At 44.1% G+C, this 22742-nt stretch overlaps 1 protein-coding gene across 2 annotated transcripts; it reads left to right on the forward strand.

Annotated features, from left to right (window-relative positions):
* The first annotated feature begins 1933 nt into the window (after positions 1-1933).
* vipr2 (vasoactive intestinal peptide receptor 2) lies at positions 1934-21070 on the forward strand. Of its 2 annotated transcripts, none has more exons than XM_034614250.1 (13): positions 1934-2767; positions 9153-9294; positions 10659-10772; positions 11687-11778; positions 14009-14106; positions 14888-15020; positions 15840-15990; positions 16680-16740; positions 17578-17647; positions 18117-18208; positions 18577-18706; positions 19053-19094; positions 19437-21070. In XM_034614250.1, exons 1-13 carry the CDS (start codon positions 2717-2719, stop codon positions 19608-19610), a joined length of 1350 nt encoding a protein of 449 aa, XP_034470141.1. In that variant the 5' UTR covers positions 1934-2716; the 3' UTR covers positions 19611-21070. The 2 variants fall into 2 exon arrangements, with proteins under 2 accessions (XP_034470141.1, XP_034470142.1); XM_034614251.1 differs by having other exon boundaries at positions 9153-9273.
* The last annotated feature ends 1672 nt before the right edge of the window (positions 21071-22742 follow it).

Below are 22742 nucleotides of genomic sequence, written 5' to 3' on the forward strand. Positions count from 1 at the left end.
TCAGTCGTCCATGTTCCCTTCAGGATACTCACCTTTGACCTTTGACCCTTTCATCCTATTTGTTGCCTGTAGAGTTTGTGCTTGATTTAACAACGTCTATAATAAAGATGATTTAATCTGTGAAATCACTGGAGAACGTGTTTAAATTCGATGGAAAAGAATCATTAGGGGGCGAGGGGACTTTGCTGGACCTGCATGTCCCCACTAGGTGTCATGGCAGCGCCTGTGAACTGTCTAACATGTCTAACCCAAACCTCATCCACAACCTGGACCAGGACAGATTCATGTCTAACCCAAACCTCATCCACAACCTGGACCAGGACAGATTCATGTCCAACACAAACCTCATCCACAACCTGGACCAGGACAGATTCATGTCCAACCCAAACCTCATCCACAACCTGGACCAGGACAGATTCATGTCCAACACAAACCTCATCCACAACCTGGACCAGGACAGATTCATGTCCAACCCAAACCTCATCCACAACCTGGACCAGGACAGATTCATGTCCAACCCAAACCTCATCCACAACCTGAACCAGGACAGATTCATGTCCAACCCAAATTAAGTTTGACCTCATTGGTACTCGGCTTTGGTCCCCATGAGGTCTACTGGTCCTTAAAAGGTCAGTGTTTATTCTGAAAAGGGTCCTGAAGCGGTAACAAAAACAAGTGCACACACACACACACACACACACACACACACACACACACACACACAGATCTGTGTTCATAAAGCAGTTTAACACTTAGAAAACAGAAAAACAAGACAGCACCTCCTAATTTTGGTTTAATTAAAGTCAGAAAAAATCCGTTCTGAACTGTGACTTGAATAAATAGTTTTGTTGACCTCGTTTTGATTTGTAGTGATGAAGGAAAATTATGATATTTTCTGCTGTTTCGTTCATTTTAATTCCCCCAGGACGACAGAATCAAACGGTCAAAAGATGTAGGGGGATAATTCATGAATTCATAATTCATTAACTAAATTTGACTTTCATTATCTGTGTTCCACTGCGCCTTGATCTCAGGTTTTCTTCCTGCAAAGACAGGATTCAAATGAACTAAAAGACTTTCTGTCCCCTCTGTGGGTACATGTTAGTTTCCAGTATGCTCGCACCAGCTCTCTGTTTAAATTGGGTTTTGTACACAAGCCATAAAGCACTTGAAGCAGTTGGCAGGAGAGAGACTGTTCTACATTTTTCTGTCTGCACATTTTAATGCAGTGTTGACATTTGTGTCCAGAGCAGGGAAGCTGATGGCCTCTGGCTTTGTGTAAATATCTGCAGACGGTCCTGTGTACGTCTGTGGTGGCAGAGCATGTTTCATCTCAGTGGATGAGATAAGTTCCTCCTGCCCCAAGACAGAAACCACACTCACAGTGTCCGTATGGTTTCTGTATCAAGAAGCTTCATCAGCGACATTTCACTGAAAACCTGCAGCCTGTGCTTGTGCATGTACGTGTGTGTGTGTGTGTGTGTGCGTGCGTTATGTTGATTTGTGCGACGTTTGTTCTGAACCTGCCTGTGTGGAACGAGCTGTTTGGTTGATCTGTGGTGATGCTGGTGCAGCTTTTCTGTCTGAAACTGTACAAGTGACCTGCGGTAATTAAAACCTGCTGCTGGACTCAGGCCTGAAGTAAATCATCCAACAAGCAGAGGAACAAACCAACAAACAAACCAAAGAACGAATGAACGATTGAACAAAAGAACAAATGAAAGAAGGAACAAACAAAAAGACAAATCAACGGAAACATAACCGCCAGTGTGGTATTAGTGTTATTAATGTTCTTCTTCTCATGCTTCTCTACCAGTGAGTCCCCTAACAAAGGTTTTATTTTGAAAGTCCTGACAGGAAGTGTCTGTGCTCGTCCCTGTGGTGTTGACAGTGAACGTCAGCTGGAGGCAGATGATGATGATGTGTGATCACATTCAGCTCAGTGGAGTCGAACAGTGGACGCAGCAGGACTCCACCGTCTGTTTGTCTCTGTTTCCTTTTTGTGGTTTGGATTTTTCTCTCATGGAATAAAACGATGGAGAGAATAAAATCTCAGCAGAGGAGGTGAAGTGAAGTCCAGGCTGCTGCAGTGAGAGTCAGGACCTGAACTCCAGACCTGAGCTCCAGACCTGAACTCCGGACCTGAACTCCAGACCTGAGCTCCGGACCTGAGCTCCAGACCTGAACTCCTGACCTGAACTCCAGACCTGAACTCCGGATCTGAACTCCAGACCTGAGCTCCGGACCTGAGCTCCAGACCTGAGCTCCGGACCTGAGTTCCAGACCTGAGCTCCAGACCTGAACTCCGGATCTGAACTCCAGACCTGAGCTCCAGACCTGAACTCCTGACCTGAACACCAGACCTGAGTTCCAGACCTGAGCTCTGGACCTGAGTTCCAGACCTAAGTTCCAGACCTGAGCTCCAGACCTGAACTCCTGACCTGAACTCCTGACCTGAACACCAGACCTGAGCTCCAGACCTGAGCTCCAGACCTGAACTCCAGACCTGAACACCAGACCTGAACTCCTGACCTGAACACCAGACCTGAGTTCCAGACCTGAACTCCAGACCTGAGCTCCAGACCTGAACTCCAGACCTGAGCTCCAGACCTGAACTCCTGACCTGAACACCAGACCTGAGCTCCAGACCTGAGTTCCAGACCTAAGCTCCAGACCTGAGCTCCAGACCTGAGCTCCAGACCTGAGCAGTTGGAAGATGAGAAGTTTGGTCCTGGTCTCACTGTGTTTCTCAACATGTCTGCTCCTGGTGAGTCTCCTTCCTCCATTTCTATTACACAAAGTAATTACAATAAACACTTTAAAGACATAAATCTCCATGGTGACACGTGGAGGATCCTTATTTTAAAAGTATAGTATAAGTTATATTGATCCTAATTTTCAAATTCTATTATAAAATTAGCTAATTGACCTTTCTGGTACTTTTCGGCATATGAAACAATCCTAACTCGTGTTTTTTGTATTTCTGCTAATTCTATAATTGTACCGATTATTTACTTGTGTAATTATTTCACTAAGTGCTGGAAAGTCTAATCTCCTCAGGCAAGGAATTCCAGATATGATATATTAGCTATTATCAAAACAACAAGATGATTATATAGAGTTTTGAATCACTTCTATATTTCTCAATGCATATTAAGGAGCTTTCCACACCTATTTCTATTGTAAATAATGATATATCCATGTATATATGCAGACATTTTTTTATTTATAAATCGACTCATTGTTTCATTAATGCATCATTTCCCCTTGAAGACATCGCCCTGAACTCTTAACTCCAATCACACGAGAGGCAGCTGAACTTGTTTTGTGTTCATCAACTGGGATCCTTTGTGGGAATAATCTCCCGCTGTCTGTTTGCTCTTGTCCAGCCGCCCTCCAGCTCTTTGCTTCCAGCCCCTCACACTTGATTTGCTCCCCCCCCCCCCCCCGGTGTTGCTCCACCTCACAGGATAAACAGTGGAAGTGCTCTCTGTCCCTCTTCCCATAATCCTCCGGAGACTAAAAGCAGACGGAGCTGCCACCAGGTTCACGTCAGCCCCCCAAAAAAAAAAAAGTTGTTTAATTACCTGAGTGATGAGCGCTGCTGACACGAGTCCACATCCGCTTCCCTCTTCTCCCTCACCCATCGGTTATTCTCCTGGATTTCAGTACCTCCCTGGCTTGCTCAAAGGCACTTCAGAGGGATGGATAGAAACTGACGATTATAATTTCCTCACTGAAATTTAGTTGAAGCAGCGACGTGAAGCTTTAATTCACTGGATAAACTGATAAATATACGTCACGGATACAGGAAGTGATGCGATGTCATGTCTATGTGATAACTCAGTTTTGCAGCTTTGATATTAAGTTCAGCTTCCTTCAGTTAAATGTCAGATTAGTTTTTGTTACGCCCACAAGGTCAAAGGTCAAGGCTACAGTGACCTCTAAAATCTTCCTCGCATTATGGGATCCTTTAACATTAACTTATCTCATTTCAGTAGCCACAGGGCAAAGGTCAAGGTCACAGTGACCTCAAGGCCGACTTGGGGGAAATGTCTTCACCTTTTGATCGGTTGTCACTTCGACTCAAAGATGAACTGATTCCATTTCAGTGGTCAAAGGTCACAGGGATCTCGTATGAATCTGGAAAAATAAATTGTGTAGACGGAAACTGCGCCGGTCGGTGGAGGCACGCCGACGAAATGCAGTATTTCTGGTTCACAAGGATCCACTTCGAGGCACTTTTCATCGAGACCTGACAATATGATAGATAACAAACAATATAAATCAATGTGACGTCAGTGATTGCTTCGTGAGCTGTAAAACTTTGTGAAGCTTCACGTTTATCTCAACAACCACACCACACTTCAAAGTAATTCAGCATTTCACAGTTGCCAGAAAACTCAACTCGCAGGAAAAGAAAATTCTGTCTTTACACTGAAGATGAAAAGACGTCTGAGTTTTCCACACAGAATCAAACTGACAACACGAGCTTGTATCCGAGGCGGCCGGTGATAAGTGAAGACATTTGCACATGAGAGGGACGGCGGCTGCAGGTTTCCGTCCTCCTGCCTCGTGAGCCCACGTCGAGTCGCAGGTGACTCATCCAATTTGTCATAAGTAGAGCTGTGCGACAATACAGTATAAATATAATTATCAAGAATATAATTCTCATTAAAAGAAGATCAGAAATATAACAAAGGTTTAAAATATATCATCAGTTTAAAACCACGATTTTTACTCAGGAACAAAGATCCAAGAGAAAAATATCGTGATGTTTATCGTGATAATTAACGATATCGAGCGGTTTCTATCTTTAATCTTTTAATTTTTACATAAAAAGAAATTCAATGTACTTTATTTCTATTTATGTATAAAAGTTTAAACTGCTGCGATTTTTTACGTACGTAGCATGTCAGTTATTTCTATTGAGCAATCTTCAGCCCCAAGTTTACGACAGTTCAAAATAAAAGCTTTGCAATTCAGCTCGATACGAAGCATTACAGCAACAGAACGAATGTTGTTCTTTTACTTTGTTGACCAATAGCTAAAGAGGAAGTGGTCCAATGAATGTTGTTGCCATGACGCGGGTCAACATCGTGAAATAAGAACGATCAAATCTTCAAAATGCTCGGGCGGGACAGATGTTCTTGCTGGAGGCCCAGTTTTGTCGTCCACCGAGGACATAGAAGACGACGTGAACGTGAATGCATCACGTGTCCAAACACTGCACTTCATCGGGGCCATTAACGACACACATGCCAAGTGTGAATTATATCTTAAACTATCTTTTACAAGTCCATCTGTTTTCTGGATTTTTATTTTCTAAAGTAAGATGAACTTGAGAGATTTTCCAGTGTTTTTGTATTTAGGCCACGGAGACGCTGAGGCACGACCCACTGTGATTAAACACTGTGCCGTGATTCGTCATGTGCAGCTGCTTCCTAACAGTCGCTGCTGTGCCGTGAGCAGGAACATCAACACAATGAGAAGAAACATTATGAGCAGCCAGCGACCAGCAGAGCGGAACCCAACACAGGCACTCATCGCATTCACGGCTCTGTCTGGTGGCGTCTTGCTCTTCTTGTAATCTGCTGTAAATTGGGATTATTCCGCTGATGGACTGTTTGTACTGTAAATCCCGCTGGGTAAGAGGATCAGCTAAACAGCCCTCTCTCTTAAACTGTTTCCCCCTGAAATCAAACAAAAACATCTCTCAAGTCTTTCCAGCTGCAGTGGTCATGACCTGCGTCCTGTGGATATGTGTGAATTCTCTTTATTGGACTTCCTGGTGCTGTTTTGGGTTTTGCTCAGAAAACCCATAGTTCACTCTCTGTGCGTTCCCAGATGGAAAAATTCACGGGATCACAGGGGTGGACGATATGACCTTAAAAAATAATCTCCTTTGGGAGGAGTAGCCTGTCCTGCCTGGTGAAATCTGTCCAACTCTTACTAGTCTTGCTGTATTTGTCGTGGCAGCACTGAACGATGCTTGGAGTGACACCGTTGATGTGGTTTTTGGGGAACGTGCTTTGTTGCACGTTGGTTGTTGGCGCGCAGGTTTTGGCTCAGGTGCACGTTTCCACCTCCTGCTTACGGACATGAGGTTTTGGGACAACTCTTGCATTATAGACCGTGTATATAACACAAACTCTACTGTTCGGGTGGGGCTCGGTTCTTTTTCTCTCATGCTTGGACAATTAGTGACGCGCTCTCTCGCCTTGTCGCCCATAAAGTTTTTACCGTCCCTGCAGACAGTTAGACTACATAGCTTCAGCGCACCCGCAAATGGCCTACTCACAACTTGTCTTAAACTCAGGATCTGTTGTGCACGAGAGTGACGATTGACAGATTGAATGAATTCTGTGGGAAGCGCTGCAGAAAAAGTGAAACTAAATTCCTTGATCCGCCCATTTATTCAGGTCCAGAACAAATGAGTGTGGATGCAGACTGTGTTATCGCAGCAAAGGGAAGTGCAGCGGGTTTGTTTTCGCTCCGACTCATCATGAAGACGCGAAGCTGTGAAACCCGGAAGCAGATGGAGAAGCCGGAGTCGTGCCGGAGGTCAACAGGCATTCCATCAAACTGAGACTTCATTTCTATGAGTGAGATTTGGGGCAGCTGCGGCCTTGTTACCCAAAGGACCAGCTGGAGAAATACATGAGCAGCAGTCTTCCCTCGCTCTGCTGCTACCGTCCCTGCAGACTGCCCTTGAGCAAGGCACTGGACCTTGAATGTGTCTAAACTGAAGATTGTGATGGCGGATACTGAAGCTGTGATGAGGCGCGTCTTTCTGCAATACATGTTAGAATTCAATTTTCATCTCAGACTTTCAGCGAGGGAAGTTTTAAAGTGAACAAAGCGCGAGGAGGCGTTCTGCAGTGTGACGACTGCCATAAAGACAAACCACATTTTTCTCTGTCCGTGGAATCGGTGCGACTTCTATCTGTGAATCATCTTTGCTGCCCACAAACACAGCGGCCCCTATGAGGACTGTTAACTCTCGTGAAATCTTTGCTGTGGGTGATCTGCTTCGCTAACGTCAGGACACGTGAGGTGGTTTACTAAGTGGTCTACTTACGGGGCCTGTTTGGGTATGACTCATGACGTCGTGGTGTTTAGTCATCAATCGTAAAGCAAGTTTAGAAACAGAAATGTCTTTGAATAAATGGAAGAAAATAAAATCCTCTTCAAACGCACTCCAGGCTAAAACAAGTTCGACTGAGTCCCACTTAAAGCTGGGGTTGGTAATCCAGGAAAAACTAGCAAGAGCACGCTACACTTTTAAAACAAGCGACCAGTACATCCTACACCCTCCTGTCAAAGCTCCGCCCCCAAAACACATGAACGTGCACTTTATTTATTGATGACTATCAGGACGTGAGGAGGATTTCAACTAAAAACAGATCCAAAAAAGTTTCGCAGACAACTTACCAACCTTACTGTTAAAGCAACACAAACCTTTTCAGCTGAACTCAGCAGTTGAACATTAACGATCGCTCCTCTTTCAGTTTGTACTTCTGGATATTCCTCTTTCATGATGAAGATTATAGTTTGTTAACTCAATTAAGGCAGGACACAATTATTTAATTACATCCAGCAGCGAAACAGAAACCACAACGAAGCTCCCGCTGACGTCCTCACCTCGAGGTCTGAAATGTGAATCTAATTAGTTGGAGGTTAAATCTGATTAAAGTGTTAAAGGTTTCCTCTCCAGTGACGAACCGCAGGCTTTCATCTGACTCACGCTCTGTGCTGCCTTCAACACCCGTTTGAAAGATGAGAAGCTAACTGGAGGCCGAGTGTGGAATCTCATCACGTTGGAGAAAAACACTCGAGTCTCTGATGCCACACACACACACACAGGCACACACACACACACACACACACACACACACACACACACACACACACACACACACACACACACACGCACACACACACACACACACACTCAGTGATTTGACCAAAAATCAAGATTCAAGACGTTTTTTACAGAGAAGTTCTATTCAATGAATAAGTAATAATAATATTAATAATAATAATAAGTAATAATAATAATAGTATAATCTAGATCTATATTTGGATCTGCACCAAATCACACACTGTTAAAATAAATACCAGTCTCCTAAACATGTCTGTTTTTAGTTTTTTTTATCAAGATCCATGAATTATTCTCTGAGGAATCAATGAAAATGTAAAAAAAACATACGTTTCACGCTTTGCGTACAGTCGGTGGTCGTGTCTCCTCTACCTCACACCTGAGACGGACGTGTTCCCACCCGTCCCTGAGACGCTTCTGTGGAGTGTTGTGACATTTGTCTGACACTGAACTCCTCGAGCGAGGTTTATTGGAAGTGACCAGTGAGCGTCCGTCCTCGACTGTGCTGAAGAGCAAGAAGGACAACGAGCGATCGCTGTGTTGGCTCCGGGTTTAAAGTCCCCTGGTTTGTAACTTGGCTCATGTTTACATCTCGCTGCACAAATTCCACAAACATCTGTCTGTGACTTCACAACGTTGAATGAACAATGTTCAATATTAATAAAATATAAATAAACACGTATGTGTTTGTAGAAATACTTTAAACATTGACACACTTTTCCATTTGGTCAAAAACTGTTTCTTCTAATCAATGTTGTAATTGTGTTAATGTGTTCAGCTCCACACGTGCACACAGTGACATCAATATTCAGAAATGTGGAGGAGGGTTTGTCGTTTGGCTGCGTTTCCTCACACTCACACACACACACACACACACACACACACACACACACACACTCACACACACACTCACACACACACACACACACACACACACACACACACACACACACACACACACGGTTAAGCAGCTTATCTTGTCGCTGCATTCATCTGTCAATCAGTACCTTGACTCTCGCCCCCCCTTCCTCTGAAACTGATGTTTGCTACATGAACAAAAACAATAAATGAAATGATCCTTCACTGAACACGAGGTTGAAACGTTCTGTGTTCACAGTGGTCCGGCTGGCCAATCAGAATAGACTGGGCTTGATGTGGAGGCGGGTCTTAAATAGAAAGGAACTAAAGCGATGGACAGGACAGTGTCTCATATTCTCCTCATTTTGAACTCGGCACACACAGTGACCAGTATTCTCTGCTTCCCCTGCAGGCTGACAGCCGGCATCCAACCTGTAACTTCATGTTGGAGGTGGAGAGAGACCAGCTGGAGTGTGTGAAGCGGCTGACGGAGGAGGAGGGCGGCGGCGGCGGCGGCGGCGACGGCCCAAAAGGTCACGATCACTCACCAACGGGTCAAACAGAGCCGACACTTTGTTCAGCAGCTTTTGTTGCAGGGTGTGAAAACTCTGCAGATCATGTATTCAGACATTTAATGCACTGAAGAAAAGCGTCTGCAGTTAATTTAAAGAAGTTTAACTCACCGCATGAAATCAAAGTTTAATAAAAAGAAGATTCCCCTGCAGATGTGTCTCTGGGTGTTTCAGTGAAAAGACTTTTCCTCATGAGTTCACATTCTCATTTCCTCTTTCTTTACCTCTGCACTTTCATCCTCCTTTTTTAAACAACCTTTTCATCTTTCTTTTCCTGCCTTCATCTACGTCTCGTCTCTCTCCGAGCTGATTTTCTCTCGTCCGTTAATGACCTCCTCTCGGAACGACACTCGACGGCTCGCTTTTCTGAATCTGTTCTCCGAAAGAAAATCTTTTTTCGGTCGTCGGAGGGCCTCGACAAGAATAAGCTTTGGTTCCCACGTTAGACACAGGGACACCAAACACTTTAGTTTTTCTTCAGAGATAAAGATCTTTTGAAACCTGATCTGAAAATGCGAGAAACCCAAGAAGGGGGATGACGATAGGCTCTCGTGTTTCACCTCCAAGTCGCAGGTTTAAACTCAGCAGCGTCGTGTCACCTGACAAAACAACAATCCTCCACTTTGCCCAGTCGCTGTGGATAATGTCGCCTGAACCACCTGAGATGTGAGAGTTCAGTGCATCGTGCTGGTTCGTTTTGCTTCTCTGGTTCTGCTCTTTTTTTATTTGAAACTAATAGGCTTCTTTTCATAGCAGATTTTTTTCTTCAATGTCTTTTGCAGGGATTCTGGGCTCAATTTGGCCAAGCGCCCACGTCTCCATTCATCTGTCGCTTAAACGCCTTGTTGAATGCTCGGTTTGCCATCAGCACTTTTGTGCCCATTAAGGCTCACGCTGACGAGCTGGAGCAGCTATTTATGGCAGCAGTTTGTGTTTGTTCTGTTTCTGGAGGGTGGGTGGCGGTTTACTCTCCTCTGATCGAGGCTAAGTCCTCCACACGCCGTACGCACAAATTGTTCTGGTGTTCGGAAATGCAAAATCTGAAATGCATGACGAGCAGTGGAATTGTTTTAAAAAGGATCAAGTTAGTCTCCGGTCCTGCTGTCATCAGCTCTTCATGCTGAGATAATCGCTCACAGGGCTGTTTGTGCAGTAATCTTTTCATTATTATGGTAATTTATTCTTATTTATCCTATTCACCTTATTTACCTCCACCAAGCAGGTGGATTACCGCGTCATTTCATCATGTGACTAATGCCGGTGTTGTTCTGGAGAGGACGACCTTTTAGTTTTACGTTTGGTTGAGAAACATTTACTCATGAAGCTGCTTTATTTCCTCTTCACAGTCGCTGGCTGCAAAGGAACGTGGGACAACATCGCGTGTTGGGATCGAGCCGAGATCGGAGAGACGGTCACCATCCCCTGTCCTCGAGTCCTCAAGACTCTATTCGGCAGAAATGGTAAAAACCTTTATTATTATTATTACAATACAGTTAATTAATGAGTGTGTGTGAAGTTTATTCTTTTTCTCCAGTGATTGAAGTCTGTAAATTCATGTTTTCATCAGCGTTTCTTTCTGCTCGTAGTTAGTGAGCTTCCGTAAAAGCTACAGATTTACCGTAAGTGTGTTGGAAGGCTCCAGCTGTGGCAGAGGGAGAATTCACTGCACTTTGGAACAAATCCAGTTAAACGGGTGGATTTTTGGATCCACTTCCTTTAACCTAAGATGGAGCGTTAGTCTCCACCTCATCATTCACCCTCAGTAAACTCCTGACTGTGTAAATGTGTGCTGTCGGTAAATTCCCCCCCGAACCCATGAGATTCTTCCAGCCAGTGACCAGATGGCAGTTTGGATTTCCTCTCTGAGCCGTGCTCTGATTTACGTCAATGACTAAACATGATGTAAGAGCCCGGCTGCTTGTTAAGAGCCAACGTGTCTGAGACAGATCCGAACCCCCTGAAGTCCCCCCCCCCCCCACTCACTAACCCATACTTAACTTACTTTAAATGTTTACACTCGTATTTACATTCTTACGACAGGTCGGGCTGCTCCTGCTGCTCTCTCTCCTCTCGTCACTCCGCCACGAGCGCAATGCATGATGGTACATATTGCTCGGTTAGTGACCGTCGGTTGAACGCTGCTTTTCACAATGCATTGTGGGAAACAATGAGTGAACTACATGGTGGACTACACAGTGATTAGTGAGGGATTTCGGACACAGTCATTGTGTCAGGTGTCCTCGGAGTGTGGTCACTTCCTGACAGTCGCTGATGAAATCATTTGAATCCTTAAACCAAAGCGGTAGCTCAGTAAAACGGGTCTCGTTGGTGTCGGGAGATCATCCGCTGTGCGTCTCCTCTTCTTCTCCCTCAGGGAACATCAGCAGGAACTGCTCGTCTGCCGGATGGTCGGACGTTTTCCCAAACATCAGCAGTGTGTGTGAGTCGGACACGAGCCAGGACAAGGTACAGTGAGACCTCGTCTGTCGCCCTCGTGCTCTTTCGGTCTGTTGTTGCTGTCAAAGTCCGAGCAGCGTCTCACCTGAGCATGTGTCCTGACTGTGCTGCCGGGGGAAGACGCTGTTTGTGTTGGGGACATTTCAGTGAGGGAGCAGGAGAAGAGGTGTTGGTGAGGGGGAACGCTCGGCCTTGTTTGGCCTCGTCGATGATGATAATTGCTGCTTCCCTCCTCTTTCACTGCTCCAGGGGAAGTTTGGGTCACGTGGTCGTATTCTGAATCACCCATTGTGCTTGTTCAACTAACTGTCTGCCTGTTGCTCTTCTGTCTGGCTCCTCATTCCTCACACTTTCATTTCTGCCTCTTTATCCGTCCTTCTCTTTCTGGCTTCTTTGTCTGCACTCGTCCTGAAAATAGTGTCTGGACATTTTCTGGAGTTTGTGTTTCTCTTGTGAAGAAGCAGCAGCAGATTGTCCGGGAACCTTCAGGCGAGGGGTGGAGATTCAAAGGTCCGAGAATCAACTTGAGCTTTTCCAGTTCAGACAAAATAAAAACAAATGAGAAACGTTCTGCGGGCGAAGACACACTTCACATTACACACCGATGGGTCTGCACTGTAACGTGTGGTGGACGTCATCCGGTAAAGGAATGTGAATGTCTCAATCGTTTCCTGCTGTTCTGAGAGATGAACTGAGAGAGACGTTTCATGAAGAGATGGTAAAAACGTTTTGAACATGGAAGTGAAAATTAAAGCAGATTAAAGGTCCAGACACAAAAACTGCAGAGAAACTAAATGACAGAAATGTACAAGTACAACTGAAAGTGCATATAAACCCAAGTTTTACATGCAGGTAGAATTCTTCTTCTTTTCTTTGTTTGTTTTCTGGATGCATGTTGAGGCATCTTTCCATCTATATCACTTTAACGTCTCGGGAGCCGCCTCCTCAGAACCTCAGAGAAGCAGAAGATGAAGACAGTGGCCTCGTTCTGCTGCAGCCTTCACACCAACGAGGACACTGTTCAGCTCAGACTTGCGCCACCTTCAGGGTGTAAGAGAAATGTTCCAGTTGCAAAACGTCGTCAGCTGCTTGTCGAGACACGAGAGCAGCGTGTAAAGATCACATGGTCTGAAGTGAAGTGTCTTTTTAGAGGTAATTAAATATGATAAATGAAAGATAAATGGGATGGACATGTCTCACACACACACACACACAGGACATTTATTGGCAGATTCCAATCTCTGTGTTTCTGTTTCTAACAGGAACTGATCTGTTCTTCTCCTCCTCGTCCCAGAATCAGAAGTTTTCTCCGCAACAAAACACAGTTTCTCTCTTGATCCTCCAACGCACACAGTTCGATGAGGCTGCACACATCTGATGCCTCGTTGCATCACATCTGTGCGGAGAAACGCTTTTTATGTCCTGACGAAGGGAAGCAGGTCAATTCACTTCAACTTTATTCAAACCAGATTATAACAAACATCATCTCAAGGCGCTTTTCAGAGGAAGGTCGTCGCCTGCTCTGCTCTGCGTCCAGGTTTTTTGGCTCTTTGCTGTTGTGTAACTTCAGCTCCCTCCATGTTCACCCGCTCGTTCAGGGTCATGCATGGCACCACTGAATTACCCATTGTGGTGTCCTGCACCCCCACCTCTCTCTCTCTCTCTCCTCATATTCCCTTGCTCTCTCGCCCTCTCTCGCCCTCCTCCAAGAGGACGTGGCCAGTCAGAGCAGCCAGATTTATGTCAGTTTTAGCAAATATGAGAAAAGGTTGTTATCACATCTGCAGTCTCTTGGCAGGTTAGAATAGAAAGACGACACCGCATCATAACACACGACTGAATAAAGATGAACACACAAGACCCACAAGATAACACAACGGCACATCACAACAGTATGTTCATCAAATGAATAAAACCAAATCAAAAGAGCAGAGCTGCTTTCAACAGACTCTTAAATTTGCTTTTAAAAGATAAAAAAAAACTCTCAAAGTAAATTGTATTTCTCCAGAACTCTGCAGGGATGAAAATCTAGTGGCTTTTTGTCCAGTGTTATATTTGTAAATGCTCCGTCCTGCAGCTTTATGTCACCTGCAGGCTCAGTTTATGACCTGTAACTGTTTCAGAACAACTTCAAGGCTCAGTGAGTTTCAGAGGTGCAGTGTCGTCCTCTGGTGTGAGGCAGTGAGGACAGTTAGAACACAGCAGTAACCGTCCTCCTCCTCTCCGTGTGCCGCTGCAGCTTGTCTTCTACGTGGTGGTGCAGACGCTCTACACTCTGGGTCACAGTCTGTCTTTGATCGCCCTCACCACAGGGAGCGCCATCCTCTGCCTGTTCCGGTAAGACCACATATTACACATCTATTACACCAGATAAAACTTAATCTGTGCAAACTGCCACTTCACGATGCTCGATGTAAATGATGTTGATTGGAGCCTCTTCTTCTTCTTTCTGTTTGTTGGGATTAGTTTTAAAAAGCCTCTGCAGGATAGTCAGATATGAAAAAAACGTTAATTTAGTGGTGATGGTCCATACACACAGCACCGGCCCCTGCACCGGCCCCTGCACCGGCCCCTGCACCGGGCCCTGCACCGGGCCCTGCACCGGCCCCTGCACCGGCCCCTGCACCGGCCCCTGCACCGGCCCCTGCACCGGCCCCTGCACCGGGCCCCTGCACCGGGCCCCTGCACCGGCCCCTGCACCGGCCCCTGCACCGGCCCCTGCACCGGCCCCTGCACCGGGCCCTGCACCGGGCCCTGCACCGGCCCCTGCACCGGCCCCTGCACCGGCCCCTGCACCGGCCCCTGCACCGGCCCCTGCACCTTACCATAGGAATACAAACACACTGGTGTGGTCCCTCATACACGTCTTGTTCTGTCTATAGTCTAAGACGGGTGAAAGGAGCCTCGCAAAGAAAACAGAAGGATATTGAACTCTTTTCTAAAATATGAATTATGACGAACTTCCCCAATCTGTAACATCCCTGTTACAGTAGCACAGGAAACATGTACGGCACTGGCAGATTCAGTTTGAACTAAGAGCTCTTCCAACCATGGATTGTGTTGTTGTCGTGACAAAGCTAAGTCGCCTTTCTGTTGTGTACCTGTAACGTCTGTGCAGGAAGCTCCACTGCACCAGGAACTACATCCACCTCAACCTCTTCTTCTCCTTCATCCTGAGAGCCGTGGCCGTGCTGGTCAAGGACGACATCCTCTTCAACCGAACCTCGCAGTGCTCCAGCCAGCCGTCACTGGTGAGGTCACCGCCGCTGTCCTCGCGTGGTCGCGTCCCGAGGGGAGCGAGCGAACACACTCTCATGTGTTAATGGCACAGCACGGGGGAAACCGAGCTTAGTGCACAGCTGAAATAGAAAATGAGGTTTTACAGAAATGAGCCATAACTTTTTTCCATTTAAGTTTTGCAAACATCAGTAGTTGCAGTATAATCTGCGTCATAAAAACAGGCAAACCATTTACTGATATTTATTGAGTTGGACTGAAAACCCCTTTCTTGTACTATATAGATTTTAAATGACATTGTCTTGTTTTTATTTGTCCTCTTTCTGAATCACGTCGTAGCGGCTGTTATGAACTATGCTACATGAATCAAGTTTATTATGTATCATACTCATTAACAGGTTAGAGGCAGACATTTTGATTTAAAGGTAAAGCTCAAATTATGTGACAGCCTTTGAAACTGAAGCGTCTGTGTAATTTGCAGGAATTCTGTCGAGGCGCTCTGACCTTTATACTCACTGCTTGTAATGTTGTGAACCACAAATCAGAGTTTATCCTCACGGTGAACCCGTTGATTGCCCCCCCCGATGGAAGAATGGGAACATGTACCCACATATCAGGACAATTAGCATAATTGCCTGGTAAATGTCTGAAGGCGTCTGATCCAACAAACAGTGAGATGTGCTGAAAATTGCCTAGAGGTTAATTTTGTGTCACTGATAAAGCAGCTGCTGAAGGTTTTGTGACATTTAGCATTTAAGGATTCAGGGCTTAGACACGAAGTCCGTAACCTTGTCGTATTCTCTACTCATCTAATGGGAATTTCTGTTTTCCAGGTTGGATGTAAAGCCAGCCTGGTATTTTTCCAGTACTTCATCATGGCTAACTTCTTCTGGCTGCTGGTGGAGGGTCTGTACCTCCACACTCTGCTCGTCGTCATCTTCTCCGAGAACAGACACTTCATCGTCTACATGTTCATCGGCTGGGGTAGCTAATCCGTTTCAGCTGATTTTGCTCTTCTGGATTTATGGCTCATCGTTTTTTGGATCAGTCTCAGAGGTTTCGGTAAACCCACTGTGCTCTACTCAAGTAGCAGAATAATTGGAGATGACAGTGGAACCAGTATTAATCAAACTGTTAAAAGTACATATGGGTGAAAGGTCCTTATCTTTTATTCCTACTCACAAATTAAGCATAAAAGCTATTTATTGAACCTCATGAACAAGTAAAATAATAAAAAATGAGGGGGTCACAGAGTGATTGGTTCATGGACTGAAGAGTGAAAGACAAGTTCTCGAGTGGAAGAGAGCGAGAGCTGCATTCATGCAACTTGCAGGTGTGCGCACGAATGCAGCTGAAACCATTCGGCCTGACTGTCTGCGTGGACAGTAAAAACTTTGTGGATGTGAAGCGAATATACCGCTCCACGCAGGCAGCAACGGAATCACCAAGTTGGAGATCTCTCATGTTATTATGAGACGTGAAACAAAAGGATTTATTATGAAACGGTGGCGAGACAGATTAACAGTATAGAATATAAACCACCACAGTCTAGATAGTTAATAGGAAACGCTTTTTGCGGAATCCTGCGAATTAATAAACAAACAAACATGATCTCCTTGTAACTTCAAGTAAAAATAAGGATTTAAACAATGTTTCGTCGTGGCTGTTTGCAGGAATCCCCACTGTGTTCGTCTTTGCGTGGACGATGGCGAGGGTTTACCTGGAAGACACCGGGTGAGTGCGGACAACAGCACGAGCACGTGACTCAGATTTGTTCACGCCCTTCGAGACATTTTACATGGATGTGGTATCACAGGAATCTCATCCAACGTGTTGTCTGATGTTTTAATTAGACTTTTATTTTGTTATCTTCTCAGTCATTCTGTGACAGCTCCAGACACACACTGGTATTCAACAGGGACGGCATCTGTTATTTCATTAAGTGCACAGATCACGTTTTTTTTTGATGAGGTTCCGTCGGCAGATATGAAAATGTGTCTTGTTTTCCTGGAAAGTAATAAGAGAATTATCCCACATGTCAAAGAACACTTAATAATTCCTCTGGTGGGATTTGCATTGAGCAGTTTGTATGAGCCGTGATCCCCGGATCGCTTCATCTCCCGCTGCAGCGACAATAACAAGTACAGCGACGATACAGCTCCACCTTTATATGTTATATATATATATGGTATATGTTATAAATAATTTTAGATTATTATTAAAAATAATAATGTTAACAATCAGGTAGAAGATCAGTATAAAAGTGGCATTAGAATTTGAGCTTATACGGCCAAATATTTTTGCTTTCTTTTCTAAATCCTGGTGGAAAACCCTGCTGGAGCTTCATGAAGTTCATTTTCCCAGAACAAACAGAAATAAAAATAATATAGTTTCATCTATCAGGCATCATCGGTCAAGCAATACGAGATGGACATAAGATCTGATGAAGGAACGGAAACGACTCAACCATTCAAACTGGTTTTTTCACGTGAAGCTTTAGCAAGTAGCAGCCTGTCACAAATATTGTGTTTACTGTAATTGTGACATTAATGTTTTTTATGATGCCCCCAGATGCTGGGAGAGGAATGACAACCCTACACCCAACTGGGTGATCAATGGACCTATTGGATTCTCCATTATGGTGGGTTGAGCTTCATTAACTCTCCTTTTGTCGGCAGGTGCTTCGTAAAGATCAATTTGCAAAGATGAATTATGATACAAATGTGTCGTATTCATCTTATAACAGAAGATATTGATACTAAAAGTGAGAACGTATTCAATCTCTTTGTGTTTCTTTAATGATTGGATGTCACAGTCGCTGTCGCCCTTTAAAATCTCTTTCTCTGGTCTTACTTTTTATTTTGGCGAATAGTCACTCAAACACATCAGACCTGTTTCTTTCAGTCGAGTTCAGCAGTCGAACAAAACGTTAGTGATGCTTTAAAGGAAACAAAAAAGAAGCCAAAGAAACAGACTTTTGTGATTTACTTCCCACGCAGTGATTTCAGTGGGTGGGAAAATGTTCAACATGGCAAAAACCAAATGAACCCTTCTGTGTTTCTGAGGCTCAGTTGCTGTGATAACTCGGTTATTTCCTTCCTGTCCCAAAGGTGAATTTCATCCTCTTCATCAGCGTCATTCGGATCTTGGTTCAGAAGCTGAGGTGCCCTGACGTGGGCGGCAACGACCAATCACAATACAGGTATCTCACATGAGGCGAGGGCGTGAACAAGAAAAATAAACCCCATCTCTGCCCTGTTAGTCAGAAATGCCGGAAACTTGTTTTTTCCCAGCATGCATCCTAAGAAAGGTTCTTGCACAGTTGAGTTTCCCTTTGAGTCTTCGCCCAGTCAGAGGCTGTTTCTCCCTCCAGTGAAATGGAAGCTGGGATGAACACAGTTGGTTCATCCTGTGCTTTTATTTGTATGGAACAATATGTTACAATTAATTTGTAGTTCTGTGTTTAATATAACTTATATAGCTTTAAAACAGCCGTAACAAAACAAACACCACATCTGTTTCAGTTAAACGCTGCAACTAACCTCTGCTCATCTTGTGTTTCTGTCTCAGGAGGTTAGCCAAGTCCACTCTCCTGCTGATCCCTCTGTTTGGGATCCACTACGTGGTCTTCGCGTCGCTCAGTGAATCCATCGCAGAAGATTATAAAATATTTTTTGACCTGGCCCTCGGGTCCTTTCAGGTGCGGTGTTAATCGTCCCTCTCAACCACGCTATTGCTGCTTGTTATTATGGTTGTCCTGGTGAATCAAAGTGCTGGTTGATCACGCCCTGCTCTTATGGTGTTGCCAAAGGAAGTGGCAAAAATCATTTCAAAGAATTCTGGGTCTTAATTTCAACATTCACAACCGTTTATCTTGGAATTATTGTGGACACACTGTGTAAGAACGACCGGCAGCAAGAGGGGCCCCAAAAAACAGGAGTTGCCTTTTGGTTTTCTGTTTTCTGTTTTTTTTGCTTATTATATTTAAAATGTGAAAAATGGTTATAAAACTAAAGTTTTCTGTTCATGGTTGTTGCTCTGTTCAGGGTCTGGTGGTGGCCATCCTGTACTGTTTCCTCAACAGTGAGGTAAGAGCTCATGATGTGAAATGACACAGCACAGAATATGGTGTCTTTTTAACTTAATCTTAATTTTATTAAATCAAATAACGACTAATTTCTTACACTACACTATTACGTTCTTGCTATTTTATTTGTTTAATTATTCTTTATATTTTTTTTTACAATTTGTCATGATGCCTTTTATATCTTATGTTGCATTGGCTGGCCTTGCTGTTGGAATAAGCTTTAATCACTAAACTTACTTTTAACTAGCAAAGGTTGACGACGCCATGACTACAGATATTTTGATTCTGTTCCGAACATTTAAATATGTGATGACTGCATTGCTCCACTCACTTGTTCTCGCAGGTCCAAGGCGAGCTGAAGAGGAAGTGGAGGAGCGTGTGTCTGAACTGTCGTCCGAGCAGAGATCGCCGCTTCAACAGCGCCTTCGCCTCCAGGAACGGCTCGGAGCACATGATGCAGTTGCACCGCAACTCCCGAACCCAGTCCATCCTGCAGTCGGAGACCTCGGTGCTGTGAGGACTGGACACCACAACAAATGCAGTCTTCAGGTGTCAGCTTTACAAACCTCTGTGAGGCGTCGTGGAGGCGCCGTGACTGGACCTAAAGGACCCTCGGATCTGTCCTATACGGGCGTGCAAGTGAGAGAGACGCAGTGTTTTTAGTTCGTTGAGAGTCGAGACATTTGAAGCCAACTGCACATTTAACCTGCTCTTCCTGGAGCCGTGCACATGAGTGAGGTATGACATGTATATATTTTAACTTGTATATGTTACACGTATGAATTAAATATTTATAAAATATAAATGGTGCCATTTATCTCTTCAGGGACGGCACAGCTTTTGGCTTTAGGATGGAAAACATGTCCCTTACTGTCTTATTTTTACTGTATCAACGATAGAAATACACATATTTATAGAGCTGATAAATAAACAGGGTATTTAAAATAAGCATATTTCTCAAATGAGAACTATAAGGCCATAGAAACAGACGATGTGTGTTAATGGAAGTGAAACATTTAAGAAAGGAAACAACTATTTCATGCAAAGAGGGAAATGTTTGCAATACTGTACGTAAACCAGTCAGCGTAACTGACCTGGAAGAAATCAATCCCATCATAATATCAGATGTAAGACGAGTCCCAGTGAAACAGCAGCATGAGTCGTCTTTCAGGAAACGCAGACAGAGGAGTTAAACTCTTTCCCATGGCTTCCATCTGATTCTACCCATTCTCATGCTTTACCCAACATTAACCACTGAGGTATAAAATCTGAAAACACTTCTGAAAGAAATGTCGAGCAAAGTATTCCGCCGTTTAATTTGGAGGAATTGTTGAGGCCAAAAGATCCAGTGGTAAATTCCTACTTCTTTGCTGCATCCACACAACGACTGCATGTTCTCGTTTAAAACGCATCAGCTCCGTGACAGAAACGCCGGGTGTCCACACGACTCCGGAGTTTCAAAGCCGCTGAAGCGTAGAAACTTGGAACACGTGGACAAGTTCTGTTTCGGTTTGTATCGCTGGATGTCTCAGAAACTACCTTGGTCCACGTCAGTGAAATCTGACAGAAGTTCAGGCCTTATTCATGCCGCGGTACACAGCACTTGCATGATAATCTTGGTACTTGCCTTTTCTTTTATTGCCCTTGCTGCTTGTCATCGTGTGATTTTCTTGGAGATTTTAAACTGTGTCAAGCGATGGCAACAAAAAAGGAAAAGTCCGCTTTTTTTTGTAATGTGCTTTGTTTTTCTTTTTCCTGTTGTGTGTTCATCTTTGCCGCAAGACAAAGAAATCTGGTGACACTTGACTTAAGAAATACAGATTGAGTATATTTTTTGCGTGGTCCCATTTCCACCACACACATCCCATTAATAAGATCTTTGGTGAACAAAGGTTTAAAGCTGCTTACTGTCCTGAATTGTTCTTCTTGATTTGATTTAACTTTGCGGTCGTTCCCATTTTATACTAATCATATTTCAAGAATCTAAGAATCTGCTTGTGTTAATCACAAGGAGCAAAATAAGTAAATGTTTATATATTTGGCAACAACTTTTTTTTAATTAATTTCACAGGTGTGGTATTTAAATGGAGATTAACAGGGGGCCGAGGTTTGAACCTTGGGGAACTCCACAATTCAAATGAGCTGTGAACTCATGTTGTACAATAACAACACGTATCCTCCAGTTTGAGTCTCAAAGCCTGAAAGCAGCACTTCCATCCACCAAGTGTGACTGACTGGGAAACCTTTCAACTGCGTAAATACTTCTCTCCTAATGCAAGTAGAAATATACATGATAGATGTGTCTCAGCAGGATGTAAATGTAATGCATAAAAAGGTTTCCTCATGTCTATGAAGAAGAAGAAGAAATTCCAATGTGTTTGAAAGCTTTACCTGTTAATCTGCTGAATATTTTCTTAATCCATTGTAACTGTAATTAATGAGTTTGTGTCCTCATATTGTTTATTTTGTCCCGACAAAACCTGATGAAATGCACTTTCCTGTCATGAACGACAGACGGACAGACGGACAGCCGATCCGTCTGTCGTTCATGATCGGCTCATGAAATAAGATGTTGTCAAATATATGCCAACAATGCATTCATAATAATAAGTAATATAAATAAAACAAACACGAGCTGAAGCGAGTGGAAAGAGGCTCTCAGCTGCCATGCAAATATCAAAATGTCAAACCCAGTACAGCCGCATGCCTAAAGGAAAGTGTTACCAAATATCTTACAAACAAGATGTCACCGTGTTTCTCATTGGACGTCTTTGTGACTATAAGTGGTTGAGAGTGTAGAAAACATGTTGTCATATATTAATGTCGACTGACTTGATGCCTGAGTATCGTGTCTTTATTGAACACATGTGTTTGTATTGAGACACCGTGAATGTCGTGCACAAGATGATTGATAAAGGCCCTTTGTAAGCATTGCACTGTGTGAACGTGACTGTGGATCTTTGCCTTTAGTTTAAAACTGTTGAACAAAATGCCAAACTGGAGGCTTCAGAAATCCACCCTGCTACAGATATGCCTGGCGTGTTAGTTTGAAAACTCCGGGGGCCGCGCGTTCGTCCGGACGAGCAGAAACTGCGATGTCTGGAAACTAGGACGTAGACGCCGACGACCGATTGCTGATTGGGTGTTTTTGACCTCCCTCCTGAAGAAAACAACAGGCTACCAGTCCAAAACATGGAGAATCAATCACAACCGTCACTGACCCTGTTGTCTTTGCTAACAGCTGTTGTGTTGTTAAATTCTGTTGTCTACAAGGAGGCGAGATAATATTGGAGCGATCTGTGCACACCGGCACACGCATGCACCGTGTATGTGAGTGGTCGTGTGATACGTGTTTTCAGGCGTGGGGGACACAAAGCTAAAATCCTCCCGTGGACAGAGATGGTTTTATTTTGAAAACATAGCAGGAGATAGCAGGAACACGTTCTGCCTTCTTGTACAAAATGAGCAAACAACTGACACTATTTGCATGAAATGTTGTAGTGTAATAATAAGTCATATCTCTATATTCGTTGGCCTGAATGTTTCCTCTTTCAGAACTATGCTCATAGTCGGTTTGCTTTGTGGTTACATCGCTGCCACTCTATTTTCTGTCCTGCATATTTATCAGTAAAGATGTGCTTTTGAATGA

The sequence above is a fragment of the Hippoglossus hippoglossus genome, chromosome 17 (genome assembly GCF_009819705.1).
Source record: "Hippoglossus hippoglossus isolate fHipHip1 chromosome 17, fHipHip1.pri, whole genome shotgun sequence".
NCBI classification, from domain to species: Eukaryota; Metazoa; Chordata; class Actinopteri; order Pleuronectiformes; family Pleuronectidae; genus Hippoglossus; species Hippoglossus hippoglossus.

What these genes read in the sequence shown, in the direction of transcription:
- vipr2 (XM_034614250.1), top strand. Translation starts at nt 2,717, where the DNA reads ATGAGAAGTTTGGTCCTGGTCTCACTGTGTTTCTCAACATGTCTGCTC. An exon ending in TCACGATCACTCACCAACGG is followed by an intron (nt 9,295 to 10,658) that starts GTCAAACAGAGC and finishes TCCTCTTCACAG; the next exon opens with TCGCTGGCTGCAAAGGAACG. An exon ending in CTATTGGATTCTCCATTATG is followed by an intron (nt 17,648 to 18,116) that starts GTGGGTTGAGCT and finishes CCTGTCCCAAAG; the next exon opens with GTGAATTTCATCCTCTTCAT.